General features: G+C 46.9%; 1 protein-coding gene across 3 annotated transcripts; it reads left to right on the top strand.

Moving 5' to 3' along the window:
- Positions 1 to 6,611: 6,611 nt before the first annotated feature.
- On the top strand, positions 6,612 to 17,914 carry sgip1b (SH3GL interacting endocytic adaptor 1b). Of its 3 annotated transcripts, XM_029131090.3 has the most exons (24): positions 6,612 to 7,048; positions 9,095 to 9,158; positions 9,636 to 9,681; positions 9,765 to 9,821; positions 9,948 to 10,005; positions 10,256 to 10,431; positions 10,549 to 10,560; positions 10,968 to 10,979; positions 11,171 to 11,195; positions 11,282 to 11,345; positions 11,455 to 11,522; positions 11,600 to 11,674; positions 11,752 to 11,820; positions 11,896 to 12,663; positions 13,048 to 13,169; positions 13,269 to 13,419; positions 13,552 to 13,608; positions 13,859 to 13,970; positions 14,170 to 14,325; positions 14,412 to 14,544; positions 14,626 to 14,828; positions 14,948 to 15,012; positions 15,148 to 15,312; positions 15,395 to 17,914. In XM_029131090.3, exons 1-24 carry the CDS (start codon positions 7,039 to 7,041, stop codon positions 15,415 to 15,417), a joined length of 2,691 nt encoding a protein of 896 aa, XP_028986923.1. In that variant the 5' UTR covers positions 6,612 to 7,038; the 3' UTR covers positions 15,418 to 17,914. The 3 variants fall into 3 exon arrangements, with proteins under 3 accessions (XP_028986923.1, XP_040924011.2, XP_055359823.1); XM_041068077.2 differs by lacking the exons at positions 6,612 to 7,048; positions 9,095 to 9,158; positions 9,636 to 9,681; ... (2 more) ...; positions 10,256 to 10,431; positions 10,549 to 10,560 and having other exon boundaries at positions 10,577 to 10,979; positions 11,461 to 11,522; XM_055503848.1 differs by lacking the exons at positions 6,612 to 7,048; positions 9,095 to 9,158; positions 9,636 to 9,681; ... (3 more) ...; positions 10,549 to 10,560; positions 13,552 to 13,608 and having other exon boundaries at positions 10,578 to 10,979.
- Positions 17,915 to 17,955: the final 41 nt, after the last annotated feature.

The raw sequence follows: 17,955 nt of genomic DNA, 5'->3' as shown, positions 1-17,955 counted from the left end.
AGCGGACGAGGGGTGTAGTAGTGCGTAGGGAAACGCAACTCCGCAAACCTGTTGTGTCGCGTTTGCGTTAGCGTTGAGATAAATTAGATTTACGTACGCGTCCTTTTTTTTTCCTCCTCCCGTCCAGACAAAATAGTTCAGTCAATTTAGGAAATAAGAGTCAGAAGAACAAAACATTCTCTGAAATGAAGGTACAGTATAGTTCTGTGAACTCTGTAATCCCCTCTGCAACAATCTGTATGCTCCCGGATTATTTATGGCACACGAGCTCCTAGAGACACACACACAACCCACTAATTAATAACACAGCTCGTACCAACGCCGTGTGTTCCAAAATAATGATTACACGCGTGTTGTCAAAACATTTAGCGCAAATTACCGGCATCGCCTCGCTCTCCTTCGCACCTGCACCCTGTGGCCCTTCACCTCGCTGGCGGCGCCGGCGGAGACTGTCACGCTGACCCAAAACAGCGGTGCCGATGCCTTATGTCATCTGACTGACGTAACCCATTGGCCGTTTTCAGGGAGTTGTGCAGGATGAAGGGCTGATTTTAAATTAGCTTAATTGGTATTATAATTAATTACATATTGCCCTAATGAGCTAATAAGACTTGAAACCAAAGGGCTGACGTTAGCATGAAGCTCACTGGGACGTCTATGGGCATATCTGCTTCAGGTTTACAGACAAAATAAGGTTGGGGTGGGTGGGAGAACTATAATGTGGATCGGAATCAGACCCAGAACCTGCCTCAGCGTCGCCCAGTTGTGTTAACTGACCAAAAATAGCAGCATGTAGGATTCTTGTTAACATTTTGATGTAAATTATTTATCGAACTGTTGTAAATGTTAATTGACTTCTTAATGGCATCATGTGCTCAAATGCCCGAGTGATAGACATGCCAGTAAGATCCGGCTGGGTATTAGGCAGCTCGGATGCGCCCTGGTCTTGTTGGGCAACTTTTCCTCTTAAGCCCCCTGGAGTCAAGACAAAGATGAGCTCAGGGAATGAATTCAATCCTGTTTAGTCATCTAATGAGGATAGAGCATGCTGCCTGAAGGTCAGAGGCCTCTTACGTTTGGATGAGCACCTTTTCCTTGACAATACCGGCTGTCACACGGAGTTAGCTTTAATCTACAGTGGAAATGTCAAAAGGTAAACAGGTCACGATGGGCCTGTGCCTGGGCTTTAACGGCAGAGGTGCAGGACTGTCATAGGATGTTCTTGGCGACGGAGAGGCAGCCAGATAAACAAACAGGCCGGCAGCAGAGTCAACACACACAGTTTTGACAAAGGAATCCTCAGCGTCACGTGGTCACGAAGACAGTTTGTGCTGCATGTCTAACCCTTCACAGTTTGATTACACTCATCATGCTCAAATTTATGTGACCCACACAGATTCTTGCCTGTGCTATTTTGGTAGAGGCCGTTGCTTGGGCTTGTCTCTGACAGTTCGTCTTCCCCCAGATCTGTCTTGTACTTTCTCCAGCTCTCTCCCACACACACACACACACACACACACACACACACACACACACACACACACACACACACACACACACACACACACACACCTCCTCTCTCTTTCTCTGTCTATCCCTCCCATCCGCTCTGGCCACATCGCCACTCTAAGTTTTCCATGGCCTCTCATTCCCGAGTGCTCAGCGAACTAAGTAAATGAACGACACAATCCGGAAATAGTGTTCCAACCGGAGATGGTAGGAAGGAAAATCCCTTGACTGGTGTTGGCAGCCGAGTGGGAGAGAGGAGGAAATAGTATTACAGCTATTCACACTTCAGACAAAGTTTGCTCCTTTCATAAGTTTCTCTGCTGAACTCTAAGTCAGGACTCTTTTACTTTTAAACCAAGTAGTTTACAAGAACACACTTGTGCTTAATGTTTTTCAGACTCACATTTTGCACACGGGGGGCTAACGCAGTCGCACAACGCGGCGGTAGCTTCATGACGCGGTGGCACAGGTTAACTTATCTTTAGCCAGGGAGGTCAAAGGTCACTATAAAAAAGGAGCGACGCCGCTGAGCGGTGCGCAGGGCGCTGGGTAAATGTTGTCAGGACGGCGGGGGGGGTTGAGGGAAGGGGGGGGGGGGGAGCTGCTCAAGAGAAGAGCTGTGCCAGCAGGTTAAAGGCTGGGTCACTTTTAAAACCAGGGTGGTGTCTGGATACCTCTGAGCAGCTGCCAATCACCGCTGCTTTAAACAGGCATTAAATGGAGGCTCGGTCAGCGCAGGGTGGGAAGTTATTCCTCCCGTTTGTCAGAGGATGTGGTTGAGGCTCGGCCGACAGGCCTGTGGCTGCATCAGGTCCGTCCATATCGCTCTGATCAATCCCCAGTATTATTCTAAAAGCAGAAACGTGCGTTCTGTGAAGCACGCGAATAACGTCCCGTCGTGGATCTTTAATTGTGTTTTCCTTGGTGCCTGTTAACTGGCCAACAAATGCCTCGCACACTTTTTACAAGGGGAGGACAGACTGCGTGAGTGCGTCTCACTATAACAGTCAGTAACATGAGATGGGGAACCACACAACCGCTAAATCAGTAAAATGGGAACCCGGAGTCACTGTAATTTGGGAGAGAGCTGGTTAACCACTCCTCATAATGGATGGTGTTTCTGTTTAGCCTAAGGCGTTGGAGCTAAGGTCATATGCAAACAAGGCAGATCCTGGGTCCCGGGATTTTATGCACAGCAAAATGTATTTGACGGTGTTCGTAAAGTCGCGGGCCTAAACTTCGCTCGTGCAACTCACACGTGCTCCACATAAAATATAAGTGGCTGCTGCGGCTGAAGATGGTTTAAATATGAGATAATTTATTCATTTCAAGGACAAAGTGTTGAACCACGCCCTCCATCCACTTCAGCCCGCTGTGCCAACTGGCCTGATGTTCATATGGACAAAGCACTGCTGCAGGCAATTATTAGAAAGAAGAGTGAGTAGAAACCTGGTCTGCATGCATTTACTATATATTCCACACAAGATCATTTACCTTCACGTTTATTATCTGGTAAACGTAGTTTACATGACGAGCGCTCACTTCTTACTGTGTTCTGTGCAGTGATCACCGTAGGAGTAATGTGGCCGGCTGCGCCCACGTGTGCGACGCGGGATGTTTAATTTAAAGTTCGTGTTTACGCCGGCTTCCTCCTCAAGGGTTATTTTCAGAGGTTATTAGTGAGGCAGGTTCGTTCGGGAACATGCTGAAACACTTCACATCGGCTCAAATGGAGAAACGCAATCAGCTACTCCAGGAACAGTTTAAGTCATTTATTGGGCTCTAATTAAATGAGCTCATTTTCAAGTGGCACCTTTTCCACTGTGAATATTTGCTCTTTTTCTCATCATTGTGAAGCAAATGTCGTTTTTTTTTTTTTGTTGTTTTTTTCTGAACCGCAGCACGGACAAAATGAGCCAAACGAAGACGTCCCTTTGGCCTCTGGGAAACACCGCTGGATGTTTTTATATCCATTCTCTAGTGTTGTCTAGTGTTTAAAATAAGTGTGGGTTGCAGCTCAGCGTTGCCTTCAACACCGGCACGGTGGCCGCGTCTTTGTGTCTGTTGTTGCCATATTTTATTTTTTGTCAGTGTCCCTTTAAAGCATTACATCATCCTCTTTGCTCCTTTTTTCCTCCTTCACCACACTTCTCGGCATTCAGCCTTTTCTGCCCAGAGACAATTGGTTAGTTCACCGGTGTATCACGCTGCCACTTCCTAATGGACAATACCATCGCTGTCTGTGGAGCACACTTCATGGGTTTGGTTTGCCACGATTTCTCAGTTTGTTCATCACGTCTGTCAGACCAGATCCCAGTGTTTGCCCTAACTATAATTTTTATAATAATTATAATTACATGGCAATGAACATTTTTATTCAGCCAGAAAGAGTCGAACAAATGCAATTGTTGTATGTTCATCCTGAATCTACAGAATAGACTGAACGAGCTCGGTGTGTTTTCAAAGAACTGTAGCGCCATCTAGCGGCAGGAAGCGGGATCGGGAGTCGTGGTGTTCGTTTGTCCTTTACCTTTAAATACTGTCACATCTTCAGCCAAAATGTCACATCTGTCCTCGAGTGCAGTGCAAGACGTCAGCTGGATTATTTCTGGTGGCTCATTTTATCCTTGGTGATGGAGTCTGTGATGGTCACAAGTTCTATGAATCTTGATGATACTGGATTTTAATCCCAATCTAAACGAGTTGTAAACAAGATCTGTCTCATTTTATTTTCAGTAGTTTCAGTTATCCAGCATGCATAAAAATTAAAGGTTTTTCAATAGTAGAAGTCACAATTTTGAATAGATTTGGGGTTTGCCTGTGCGTCTCCAGTAACAGTGGCCTTTTTATCTGCACACTGTACCTGACAATGCAGCTGGATCGTGTGTGGGAAGCACTTTCACAGCCAGCTGACCTCCTACTGAGAAGGTGGGCTCTGGCTGTCGTGGCTCTGTAGCAGATATTTGTAGGCACCGCTTCAAACGTGTCCCTCCGGTGCTTCTCACTGAGTGGAAACATATCCTAAAAGCTGTTCTCGGAGCAGTTCGATGGATAGCGTGAAGTGTTAGAACATGCGGCAGAACACAGTGGAGCGGGGAGAGACCCCGGTTACGCATTTCAGATCTTAATTCGTTAAAGCTTTTGAAAACCGTTAATCGTTTTCCTTTCACTTACTCCATCAGTCTTGTGCCACTTACTAATTATAAAATTAACTAATTACCTGTAATCTGTCAAAGGAGGACCAAGCCTATTGTCATCTAAAATAAGAAGTTCTTTTAATGACCAGTCTAATCCTTCTTTGAATTACACAACTTCATCAAGTTATGTAATAATTACATTGTTTGAATTATAGGTGGTGCATTAGAATTTGTTTCTGAATCAACACCTGTGTGAAACAGTATTAATAAAAACATTATGGCCTTCATATAGTGATCTAGTGGAACCTCTGTTTATTATAGGTATTTATTGTAGTTAACCCCTGAGTGTGCGCTGACTCGTGCTAAGGAGGTGGTGGAGTGGAGGTCACGTAAACCTCCACCAGCTTCAGCCAGTAGGTGGCAGTGCTGAGCCACAGTCCTTCCAGTGCTGGTGATCCTGTCACTGTTAGGCCTCTGTAAACCACCACGAGCATGTGTTTCTCTATACTGACTTTCATCTGTTTGGATGAGCAGATTATGTAAAGGATCATTCCCTGTGTCAACACACACTGGTCTAACTGGGACAGGAGTGTGGAACCAGTTTGGCTCCATTTACATTTCGCGTTTGCTCCGTGTGCCTGATGTGCAGCACCGAGTGCATGCTAGCGGCTGCTTGGGCTCATAGCCACGTCTTCTCTGCTAATCCCAGCTGCCCTGACTCCTGACCCCTGGACGGCGTCTTGCATAAGGAGCTGGTAAAGAAAGAGCCGCCTTCTGTCTGTTGTGCCAGATAAGCTCATTAGCAATTACTCCAGGTCTCAGCAGCGACATTAAAAATAGTAGACCAAGAAGAAATGATCACACTGAGTACATGTCATTATTCTTTCGATTATCCCAACAGTTATTACACTGAAAACATTTCCTCTTTTAAATTGGATGACATCCGCAGCACCTAATTCTCGGCTCCTAAAGACACACAAACCCACCAACAGTACCCTCTAACTGCCTTCCTCCATCTGTCCTTCCCCGATCAGCGAGGATGAGTCACTCTGCTCCAGTGGCCCAGTCTGCAGCCATTAAAGCAGCCCAATAATCACACCGTAGCTTTCACTAAAGCAGCTCATTTTGTCTGCTCTGTCTCCGCACGCCCAGCGCTCACGTTGCACAGTGAATAACAGGCCGTCGCTCCAGTGTGACACTAAACTATAGAAACCATCTTCAATCGTTCCTATTTTGTTTCCACAGTGCTGGAGAACATAGGTTTGGTCCAGATCCTTATTGGGGAAAAAACCTTTCACAGAAATGACTGAAAATGAAGAAATTATGTCTTTTTGTCTAAGTCTCCTTCAAGCTCTGACTGCAGCTTTTGATTCTGCTGTGGACTAGTTTGACTTGAACAGACCTCCATCATAAAGCATCACTCAGGGAATTCCTGCACGTTACCTTAAACTCTGTCTCTACGAGGTTTGCTTCAAGCCTCAAAGCCCTCAAACACTTTTTAAGTGTTTTAAGTGCTCTTCATAATATTCAGCCAGAGCATTGCAGCAAGAAACTTATTTCTCTCCTTCTCCAACTAGATTGTGGAAAATAGAATTAAATTAAACACAAAATTTTTGCATAGTAGCTGCATAAAATTGATGGAGCCTAATTCATTTCAGTTTGACTGTTGACTGTTGGATTTTTCAAATCAAATCAAATCAAATCAAAAATGAAATGATTTTAGACTTCTGCACTTGTAGCTTAAACGGAGCATTTACAGCCCGACGCAAAGCGTCATTATTTTATGTGGGGCCTTGTCTAATATGGATGCATATGGCTGTAGACGGCCAGCTCGAGGCTGGCCGAGAGGTGCTGAGACATCAAGGGACAGCAGCCATGTGACCATGGTTGCAGGGATTGGCTTAGTGCAGATGTGACATCAGCGAGCCTCCCACTCGCTCCCTCCTCCCCTCTCTCTCCCAGTGTTCCTCTGCCTCTCTCGCCCTCGCTCTCCCTCCGTGCCGTACTGTTTTTTTTTCCTCCGCTGCCTTTCCTCAGCATCCCCCCACTCAGAGATGGCGCGTGTCGCTCCCGCTCAGGCGTCCGGGGCCTAACGAGCACACACAGAGGGCCGCCTCTCCCCCCCAGTCCGCCGCATATTCCTCGGCCGCCGCGTCTCACTGTGTCCTCCATTGCCGCCGCCGCCGCTGCTGTGCTCTTCCCCCTTCACCTCCTCCCTGTACGAGTCTCTGGGGGTTGGGCCCTTGGGGGGTGGAGGAATCAACATTGTGCTTCGCCGGGGAGCTTTGCAGAATTAGCTATGCCCTGCCCAGGCATCCTATGACCGACTGGATCTTTTAAATTTCTTTGCGCCTGTACACTGGAGGGCCACATAGGATGAAAATCTGCCGTCATGATGCAAGGTAAATAACGTGTGCTCGTCTTCTCTGTTCGTTTTTTGATCATTTGCATCCCAGCGTCCTCCTCCTGCCCTCCTGTGTGCTGCTGGGCCATTAAAGCTAGTGAATCCAGTGATGTGATGTGCTGCAAGGACCTCTGGTCCAGCTGAGCTACGTGCATGACAGTGTAGCATTAGTGCTACATTAATAAACATGTGTGTGTGATGTTGCCCGTTACAGATCTGCTCCAAATGTGCATGAGGTGCAAGCGAAGGTGCGTTAGATGAGGAGAGCTGACATTTACAGTGTTGCGCTTGCTGGCGTGCTGTTGTGTCTGTGTGTGTTTACCCCTTGGCGTGTGCAGATTAGAGGCTTGTCTTTTATAAAACACGGCGTCTAGGTCGCGTAAACGTGCAGCTCCGGACGCTGCTCTCATTCATTCCACCGCTGCCCCCCCCCCCCCCCCCCCTCGGTGCGTAACCTCATCCCACGCCACTAGGACGAGGGAGTCTTAAACCATGCATTATTTGGCACCCGTGTTGCATAAGTGATGCCGTAGCAAAGTTAGCAGTCGTGGAATGAGGCGAAGAGGCTGGTAAACTCTGACAGAGGAGCTGCATCGCGCCTCGTACCCCCCCTGCATGACAGACACGGGCCTTGATCATCCATTAATGCCAACGTGGTAATGGAAGCTTTCTATTATTAGCAAAGGGCCTGCAGCCTGAAATGATATCGTGCTCTGTTCGAACGCTCCAAATCCATACTCATCGCTGACGTCACATTCTTACAGTATCAGAGATCTTGTTAGCATAATGTGCATTGCTAGTTGCACACTGAAGGCTGCCAGGCGGAGTTTGTGATGTGGTCTGTGATGTGTGGATCACTTCTGACGCTTTTTGAAGGACGCCCGACCTTCTTTCCTTAGCAGGAAAATGCCACCATTTTGCTCCTTTATTCAGTTTTATGTTTTTTATGTTTCTGATAAAGTACCGGGTGCCTGTAGCTTTAAACGGCATCATGCGACCATATGTGAAAGGCCAAGCAGCGAAGCAGGTGGACATCATATACATGCACACGTATAGAGAGTATAAAAGCATTCATTAAGTTTGAGTGTTCTCTGTGGCTCCAGTAACTGTGATCCTCCTCCAAGACTAGAGTGGATCGAGCTTTTCTGAAGACACAGAGGTGGACAACAAATGATATTTGTAGTTTGCAGGTCTTAGCAGTTTAACTAAAAGTCGTGTTTCTGTGATTTAGCCTAAAAAAGGTTCACACTCCTTAATTACTATGCTCCTTCTATGTAATGATTGTTTTAGGGTCCTCCTCGGGCGAACTTTGTAAATGGGTTACGCAAAACAAATCTCCTCCGATGCACAGGATGATTTTCATTACCGTGCAGTGACTAACAACTGCCGTGTGCTTCTATTCTTTATTACTAGTTTATACACATATCAATGTCAGGACTTCTCATCACACAGAAGACACACACACACCTGACAGTACCTCACTGTACAGATCCATAATAGCTATGTCCTCATCCTTACATGCTGTTAGTTCACTCTTGTCGTGTCACATCAATGACTAAAAACTAGTCATACAGGAATCAACTTTTAAATTATCGTATCAATTACGACATTGCGATAATAAGAACCCGCTGCTGCCTTCGTGGGCTGCCCCGGTCCGGTCGTCTGGGTTCCAGTGCTGCAGGGGTTTTAGCATCCAGTTGGTCTGACGGGCTGCCGGAGTAGACGTCTCCCGCTCTCCCTCAAATCTCGCTAATGAAGTGTGCACACTGATCAACTGATTGTGTCGCCGTTCCGTCCGATGTTGTCAGCGAGGCGACGCCTGTACGTGGACTCCGTCTGCAGAGCTCGCAAGCTTTTCCCTCGGATTTACATGTAATAATTTAACTAATTCATTCTCACCTTCGAGTCCCTGCCCAGCGGCCTGTTACTCTCCTGTGTGATTGGCCTTATAGTGTATTTTAACGACAACGCGGCTCATTTTATGATTGGCTTTAAAACTTTACATTAATTCTCACAATGCTTTTCTGCCTTTCTCTGTTGCTAGGACTGAAAAACCGAACCAGGAAAGCCCTGGGCTTACGAAAGAAGGACAAGGACACAGACGCAACGTGAGTTCGCATTCAAGGCTTTACAACTGTGGAAACAGCATGTGTCACTCGAAGAATGTGAATCAACAGGACTAAACGCTGACCTAATCATTCGTTGAATTTAGAAATGTGCTTCAAATGCTGCCTAATCCCAACGCTGTTGTCAGAGGCTTGACTCGTTCAGCGGAGCAGAAATATGAACCAAACCCCAGTGATATCTGCTCCTCAGTAATTTCGGTGACCTTCTTATTTATAATCATTTCAATGACTGTGTGAGAAGATGCAGAGCCGAGCGGGAGCTCTGGAGTCAAGCTTCAGTTCTTACATAATTAACCCTGTAGTCAAAAATTCTCATTTTAACTGATGGTAAAAAAATGTTTATGATATTTTTCAAATATGGTCCAAATGATTTAATAGTGTTAAAAGTGACTACAGCTCAGGTGAGAAGAGAAAAAAAATCATTCATGAAAACATTTTTTTTTATTTCTCTTTAAACAGGAGTTCACCTGACAAAGAAGGAAGTGGAAGTGGAAAGAAAGGAAGTGTATGTACACATATTTTAAATATAAATATAGTTTTTCTCAGCTTTTTTAACCTGGAACTCAATGTCCTCTTTTATTTGGCCAGAAAAAGGCCAATGGAGCACCCAACGGTTTCTATGGGGAGATTGACTGGGACAGATATGTACGTATACAGACTGTGACGCGATGACGTCACCTTTTGTGTGAAGTGAGGCAGAAGCGTTTGTTGTTGTGTGCGTGCGATCTGCTGGCAGTGACTGTGGCCTCTCTCCTCCCCTGTCTCTCGCAGGCCTCTCCTGATGTGGACGAGGAAGGCTTCAGCCTCCGACCCGGGGACGAAGGCGATGATATCCTCTCAGTGAAGAGTAGACGCGGTGGGAGTGATCTCGGCTTAAATGGGCCGAATCCTGACCCACACGTCGTGGTGTTTCAGGTCTGCGCTCCCACAGGTGTGTGTGTGTGTGTGTGTGTGTGTGTGTGTGTGTGTGTGTGTGCGTGCGTGCGTGCGTGCGTGCGTGCGTGCGTGCGTGCGTGCGTGTGTGTGTGCGCGTGAATGACCTTCATCCAGACTCCACGTTGTCCTTGACGAGCGCTCACCAGCATCCAAAGCGAAGCACTTCTTCTCCTCCAGCGACTCGGAGGACGACGAGGATGCAAAGAGGAAGTTCAAGATCAAGATCAAGCCGCTGGTGTCGGACAGCGCCAAGTGCGTCCCTCCGTCCATGGACGAGCTGAAGGCGTCGGTGGGAGGCCTGGCGCTGTCGCCGTCCCTGGTGAGCTTTGCCTCAGTTGTTCTGCTGCAGCCCATGCGTTCGCTCCACGTCTCTGATCTGAGTAAATCTCTCTTTGTGTCTGCCCTCCCCCCCCCCTTACACCCGGGCACCGTGCAGAGGAGAAGTCCGGTAAGCCTGTCGTAGGTTTGCATGGCATGAGTTCACTTGGGCCCAGTTGTCCTCCTTTCCCGCATGTCCCGCCTTCACCGTTCCTGCCCCCTTTAGGATCTGGTCTCAACTCATCCGACAAAGCACCGCTGTTATATGATGTAGAGTACCCATAACACACACACACACACACACACACACACACACACACACACACACACTGGTCAGTGAGTGAAGCCCCACACGCGATGCTCCCGTTGTCCTCATGGTTTCGTGGGGGGTCACGGCTCATGTGTGCTGCGCAGTTGAGGCTTAGCGGTAAAAGTGAGGACGTGCTGTGTGTGCAGTTTTAGTCGGTGTCCACTTCACTGATCTGTCACTCACTCTCTGACCCAGGTCTGTTCTCTCTTCCTTTTTGCTGGTCTCAGAGACGCAGCCCGGTGAGTTGCTCACGCCCTCTGCTGGCTGTTGTGTGACAGACTACAAGGCATGATCACAATCAATCACAATCCAATATTAAGTCTCAATTTATTTTGTTCCATTTCCAAAGCAAATCAGCTTAAGTGACTATATATCTGTCCTATTTATTATATTTCTAAATAATAGTCTGTTTGGTTCCTCCTTTTCACAGGGGCAGATGAAAAGGAATTTGTCCTGTAAGTATATCATCCATTTATAAATTCACTTAGAAGATGTGGATGGCCTAATCGTTGCCATAACAACTGCCTCTGGCTCCTCTCAGGTGAGGAGATCGCCAGGCCCAGACGCTCCACCCCCACACCCAGTCCTGCTCCTGACACGCCGAGGTGTGTCCTTCATGCAGCAACGTGAATCACGGAGGAATTAGAAAACACAATTATTATTCATTTGTTTATTTGCTTCCTTTTCTTTCTTCATCTATGTCTTCTCTCCCAGTGACAGGTTCTCGCAGACTGCCGCCTTCTTCGGGCTGCCTTCAGAGACCAAATATGCCCGATATGACGGTCTGTCCTCTATTAAAGCAGCATGTGGTCGCATTCATTAACAGACGTAACTGAGCTTTATTCGCGTCATCAAACAGTGGTTCCTACTGACGTATGGGGGGACGCGAGGTCGCAGCCGGAGGCGCTGTTGAGTCGAAGCTTCCCAACGGGAGGTGAGCCGCCGCCGGCATCATGTGCACTGTCTGCATCGGCAGCGGAGCTCATCTGACCCCATGTCTGCTTCTTCCAGCTCCTCCTCCGCTTCCTCCCAAAAACATTCCGTCAAGATGCCATTACGGCTACTCCTCCGACTCTGCTGGTAAATCTCAATTTCATGGCAGATCGCACGTTCCTGTTCCGGTTCCCGTGATCTGAGCTCTCCGTGTCTTTGCAGCTGATCTACCCAACGGTCGGGCCTCGCGCAGGTCCGCCCCCATCTACCTGAACGTGCTGTCGCCGGCCTCCTACCGCAGCTCCCCGGGCCCCGACCTGGACGACGTGTTCGGGCCCGTGGACGGCCCTCGGGTCAGCGAGGACGCGCTGTCGCCCCGATGGGTCACCTTCGCGGAGGAGCGGCCCCCGCCGCCGGACGAGCCCGCTCCCCCTCCCCCACCCGACTCTCCTCCCCCGGACACGCCCTCGTCCACTCCCTCCACGCCCCCCCTCTCTCCCGGGCCGCCGCCCAACGAACCGCCCCCTTCGCCTCCCCCGTTTTCGCCGGGCTCCCCTCCTCCTTTCACGCCGCCCGACTCACCCCCCTCCATCGTCCTGGGGCCTCCTCCCCCGGACGCGCCGGCCCCTCCGCTGCCTCCCGATTTCCCCCGCTCTCACCCGTCGCCCCCGGCCTGCCTGGAGGAGGAGGAGGCCATCGACGAGGAGGTGCTGCAGTTCGCGGAGTACTGCTCGTCGCCCGTCCCCGTCAGCCCCGCGCCCCCGCTGCCAGCGGAGCGGCGGTCCCCTCGCGCCGGAATCATTTCTCCGCTGGTCCTGGGAGGCGCCGGAGGAAAGAGGACTCCAGACGGTGCATATCTAAGGGATGATATCTCAGACTATGTGGGTTCACCTAGAGAGCTGACTCCAAGCTTCAGGGGCACGCCTCCCCCGCTCCCTCCAACCACCTATAGATCCATTATGTCCTCTCCGGGGCCCTACTCAGGCAGCAGTGAGTAGTTAAGCTTCCGAAGTATTCTGATCCAGCACTGATTCTTGTCCCAGTGCATTTTCACTACAACTGCAGTGGGAACAGGAATCAGTGAAGAGGTTTTAACTGTGTGATCTGTCGGATCACGTGCTTATTTTAGCTACATGAGTGACTTACTGACATCTAGTGGGATGATTACGAAGCCTCACACTCTGTATTAGTCCTCTGCAGTGTTCTCTTGATCTAATCAATACTCCAAATTGAATTCAAATTGAATTTACTTAGTTTAGGCCAAACACACAATTGATCTGTGGACTAACAAAATGTTGGGGCTGATAATTAAAGATCTCCTTCGCTGTGTTTTGATGGCCGTGCTCACCACACACACGCTGGTCTCTGCTTCAGGCCCTTCATCTCCAGCCCGTCCTGCCACTCCTCAGTCTCGAGGGAGCCCGGTCCCACCTCCTCCTCCTCCTCGCCCATCGTCGCGGCCAAAGCTGCCTCCAGGGAAGCCCATCGCAGATCTGGTAGACGTGACAGACGCTGCCTAAAACCAAACATTTGACAGCTTTACCCTGAATTCGTCAGTCTTTGGTGACTCTCGCTGATTCATGCCCTTTTTCCAGACTCGGCCCTTCAGCCCACCGGTCTTGGGGAGCCCCCCGCCTTTTGCCCCTCTAGCCCGGGCAGAGAGCTCCTCCTCCATCTCCTCCATTACCTCACAGAGTGCAGCATCTACTCCAACCTTAGGAAGGGACCTCAACATGTCCACCACAGGTAAATCAGCAGGACGTTACTCCATTTTCCTCACTCGGTGTCATTCCATGTTGTCTGTCGCTCATCGCTGCGTCCTACCCTCACGTCTTATCCCTCTCCATGACTCTTTCCTCCTCATGTCGCTGCTCCCAGAGGCCCCGCAGCCTCTCGTATGGTTCGACCACGGCAGGTTTTATTTAGCTTTTGAAGGTGAGTGGAGCTGAACCGGTGCTGTAGTCACACCAGTGCATGTTACGAAACCCCCTTGCCCAGTTTTGCCTGGGGTCATGTTCACGTTCATGATCTCCGTTGCTTTTATTGGTTTGCCTTTGTTTGTGTTTACTCCCCTGCCCTCCGTGTGTGAGCCAGAGCTGTATAAATAGAGAATAACAGAAGAGACCACACACGCTTAGGAGTGGATTATCGTGGAAGAACCTGTTGTATGTGTGTGTTTGTTCAGGATGCTCCAGGGGACCCAGTCCACTCACCATGGGACCTCAGGACACTCTGCCAGTGGCAGCTGCTTTCACAGAAACTATCAATGCCTACTTTAAAGGCGCTGATCCTAGCAAGTAGGCATCATTTTATCCTCTGCTCATGCTCACGCCTGCAGTTTAGATACAGCCTGGATTAAAAGCTTCCAAGCTTTTACTGGAATGTGATTAATAGACACACAGGAAACACATTTCAAACCTTTATGAGGTTCTCATAATGAAGCGATCCTGTTCTACTGTGATCCTCACTTGTACGTTTTCCTTTGCGCTGCCCCAGATGTGTTGTGAAGATCACGGGGGAGATGGTCCTGTCCTTCCCTGCAGGCATAACCAGACACTTCGCCAGCCACCCAACTCAACCTGTCCTCACCTTTACCATCAGCAACTACACCCGGCTGGAGCATGTCCTCCCCAACCCACAGCTGCTGTGCTGGTAGGAATGCAATGATACTCCATTATACCACAAGCTCACGTCATGTTGATTTGCCCTGAATCACATAGTTTCCTCTCGTTTCTCAGTGACCCTGTGACAGACAGTGTAGACACCAAGGAGTTCTGGGTAAATATGCCAAACCTGATGAGCCATCTGAGGAAAGTGGCGGAGCAGAAGCCTCAGGCGACATACTACAATGTGGACATGATCAAATATCAGGTATTACCAAAACACGTCTTGTCTCTGTGTGTTCAGTTGTTTGGACCCATCCAGCTGTTTCACTCTTGTTCTGTGTCTCAGGTGTCAGCAGAGGGGATCCAGTCCACTCCTCTGAACCTGGCACTGAGCTGGCGAGGCGACGCCACCAACACCGACCTTAGAATAGACTACAAGTACAACACTGAGGCCATGGCCAGTCCGGTGCCACTGCACAACATTCACTTCCTAGTACCTGTGGATGGAGGCCTAGCCAAAGTACAGGCCATGATCCCACCTGCCACCTGGTGAGAGTTCATTCTTACAGTATACGCTATATTAATAATATAGTAGTATGATCTAGCTTCCTATTTAATGCTTATCACACAACATGTCCTTTGTAACATATAATTGTTGTATCATAAAGGAATCCAGAGCAGCAAACCATACAGTGGAACATTTCTAGTCTCTCCCAGAGATCTGAAAATGGAGGTATGTTTCCTTTTGTCTCTCTTTCAACTCGCCAACGCATGCCAATAATCATGGATTACTGGATGAATTAGTTGATAGTTGTAATCCATAAGAAATGTAAGTGTGTTTTCTCACTAGTGTATGTGTGTTTCGCAGGTGTAGGGGCTCTCCTGGGCCGGTTCCAGATGACAGAGGGTCCCTGCAAACCCACCCAGCTGACAGTCCAGTTCACCAGCGAGGGGAGCACTCTGTCAGGGTGCGACATCCAGCTGGTTGGGACCGGCTACCGGCTGTCGCTGGTCAAGAAGAGGTTTGCTGCAGGTCAGTTCAGAGAGTCAGAAACGTGGCTGACGGTCTTTGGTGACGTAGGCACTCAACACTAAATGCTCTTTTTACTTCACAGGGAAATATTTGGCGGATAATTAGTGGAGCTGTTTGTGAAGGGAACCAAGAGAATCAGTGGCTTTTGACTGTGAAAACTCTGGATACATCCCATGTTTATTGCATTTAAAACATTATTTTTAGTAACCGATAGAATTAATGGTTGAGAATCACAAAGAAACAAAATATAACACACATAGAAATTATATTTCACTTCATACCATCGTATTCAGTAAGATTACTGCTGCTGAGTTTATGCAAGGTGATACTAATCATTAGTTTTGTGGACTTAGGCCATTTATTGGCTTACATGAAGTAAAACGTAGGGAAACTCCCGGCTCCTGGTGTTTGTTAACATACTCGTGGATTTAAACAGTGATCCAGCCTTATTCATTTCTGTTCCTTTTGTCTTTCAGTTCTCAATGCAAATGCAGTGTAAGTGATGTATGTAATGTGAATAGATTATATAATATTAAAACAATCTTAAACAAGGTGGAAAAGATGGGAAATGTATAACATAAGCTTTATTTGCAGTTATTTTTACTATGTTCTATATTATGTGGTAATAGCTGGTTTACACTGCCTCCTCAAATCAGACTCTTTCACCGCGTGTGACCTGTCGTCTTGTTGTGTGAGCAGACTTCATTTTGCAGTTTAGACGAGCCTTGGATGTGTCACAGGTCGTTCGATTGGCCTTTAAATTCAAGTGAATTAGTTTAAGTTTCAAATGACAAACGGCACTACTCTGACATGAAATTATATCCGTGCCTCAATCCCAATTGCGTTGTTTGAAACTGTGATCAATGAAAACTAGCACATGAATTACATTTTATAACATTTTTAAAAAATAATTTGAGGAAATAAACGTATTCTGTGTCCTAGACTTCATAAATAACCCAAACTGTGCATTTGGATGCCTTTCCTTCACTGTAACCAAGAATCTATAATGATCACATTTAAAAAGCTCCCGTCTGAATTTACTGTGTACAAACCTGTGCAACAGGATGTTATTTATTAGCTTTTGTTGCATCTTTCAAACTTTTAAAGAAATTTTAAGAGCACAAAAGTATATTTGCTTCCTCAGATTCACAATGTGGTAATACAGTATCTTCAGCATGTACTATACGTGCTCAGGATTGAACAGGCACATAATGCTGTACTTTTACACATGCAGCCTTTTCCATTACTACTGACGGCGTTTTGCTATAAGCAGATCATCTGAACAGGGACACAGCATAGGAGGGTAAATTACTTATGAGTGGTAGTTGAGAGAGATCAAACTTTTCACAGTTTGACTTGACTGGTGTTCGCGGGACTGGACACATTTTGAAACAAGGCAAAAATTGCAAAAATGGAGGCTGCTGCTTTCACTGCAACAGGTGAAATGATTACGTTAATGCAACAAAACTATTGTTTAAAGGGCCTTAAAATGCATAACAGAGCCAGGTGTGCGTGCCATATAGTGGAGACAAGGTGAGTTCTAGAAATAAGGACCTGGGCTAATGATTGTAGGACTTGCCTTTGATGCTGCTGAAAAACATGGCCAATTCCTTTGATCGTGATTTTTGATAAAGATCTTGAGAAGGGTAGTTGGGGAAAGATAGTCAAAATGACAGCATTATTCACGTCCCTATTTAATTTTTGTTTTGTTTTCTTCCTTTTCCACCGGGTTAATATCATTTTCTAATAGCAATATTTAAAATATGATGTGTACAAAGTGTACATAAAAAGCTATGTTTATTTCTCTGGCCATATGGATGTGTCTGTGACTGTCTCTTGGTTTATTGATGTCAGCACTCATAATGCATCAGATAATATGTAACAGCAACACAAGTCTTCATCTATTGTTTTACATGTAGGTTTCTCGTACAAGTGTTACTGTTGATGAATAACTCCAAACGGTGCCGCATGAAATCTGCATTTCTCCATCACCGGTCTCACTGAGGCAATACCACTTTATCCATTACATTGAGGATATGATACGTGTTATTGTATAATCGTGCTAAGAGCAGGGACGTTTTGCCTCCGCTCTCTGTTTGCTGTTGATGCACCTTCAAAAACTTACTGTCAATAAATTTGGCATGTGTTCATTGATATTTCCATTACATGCTTCTAATATAGGTGTTTGACATTCTCCTGTGTTTGACCTGCACACAAAACACACCTTAATTACCATCCATAAAACAATTCATGGCTTTATGTTACATCTAACGTATTACTATATGTTTGAACACCACATTTTTAATGTGTTGACTCACAATTTGGGCCTGGTTGTAAAAAAAATCTATGACAGTTTTTCTGTTGACTATGCTAAAGTTTTCCTTTGCCTTATTTTAGAGCATCCACAAAGACCTCAGAATCAGAGGGTTTCTGTAATTTTATTTTTTCTACAGTGTTTTGTTGATCCTTTTCCTGTGTAAGATACAGAATATGCAAACATTTCATGTAAATTTCCCATCCAAAGATTTTGAAAGAAAATCTATGAAAAGGTAAATATAATGTAATACCTGTTTTACTTGGTAATAAAGAAGAGGAAACGTGAGATACGTGTCTCTGTCCTATTTCTTCTTTATCGAAGTCTCT

This window comes from Betta splendens, chromosome 17 (genome assembly GCF_900634795.4).
Source record: "Betta splendens chromosome 17, fBetSpl5.4, whole genome shotgun sequence".
Taxonomy (NCBI): Eukaryota; Metazoa; Chordata; class Actinopteri; order Anabantiformes; family Osphronemidae; genus Betta; species Betta splendens.
This window is presented reverse-complemented; position numbering and strand designations above follow the sequence as displayed.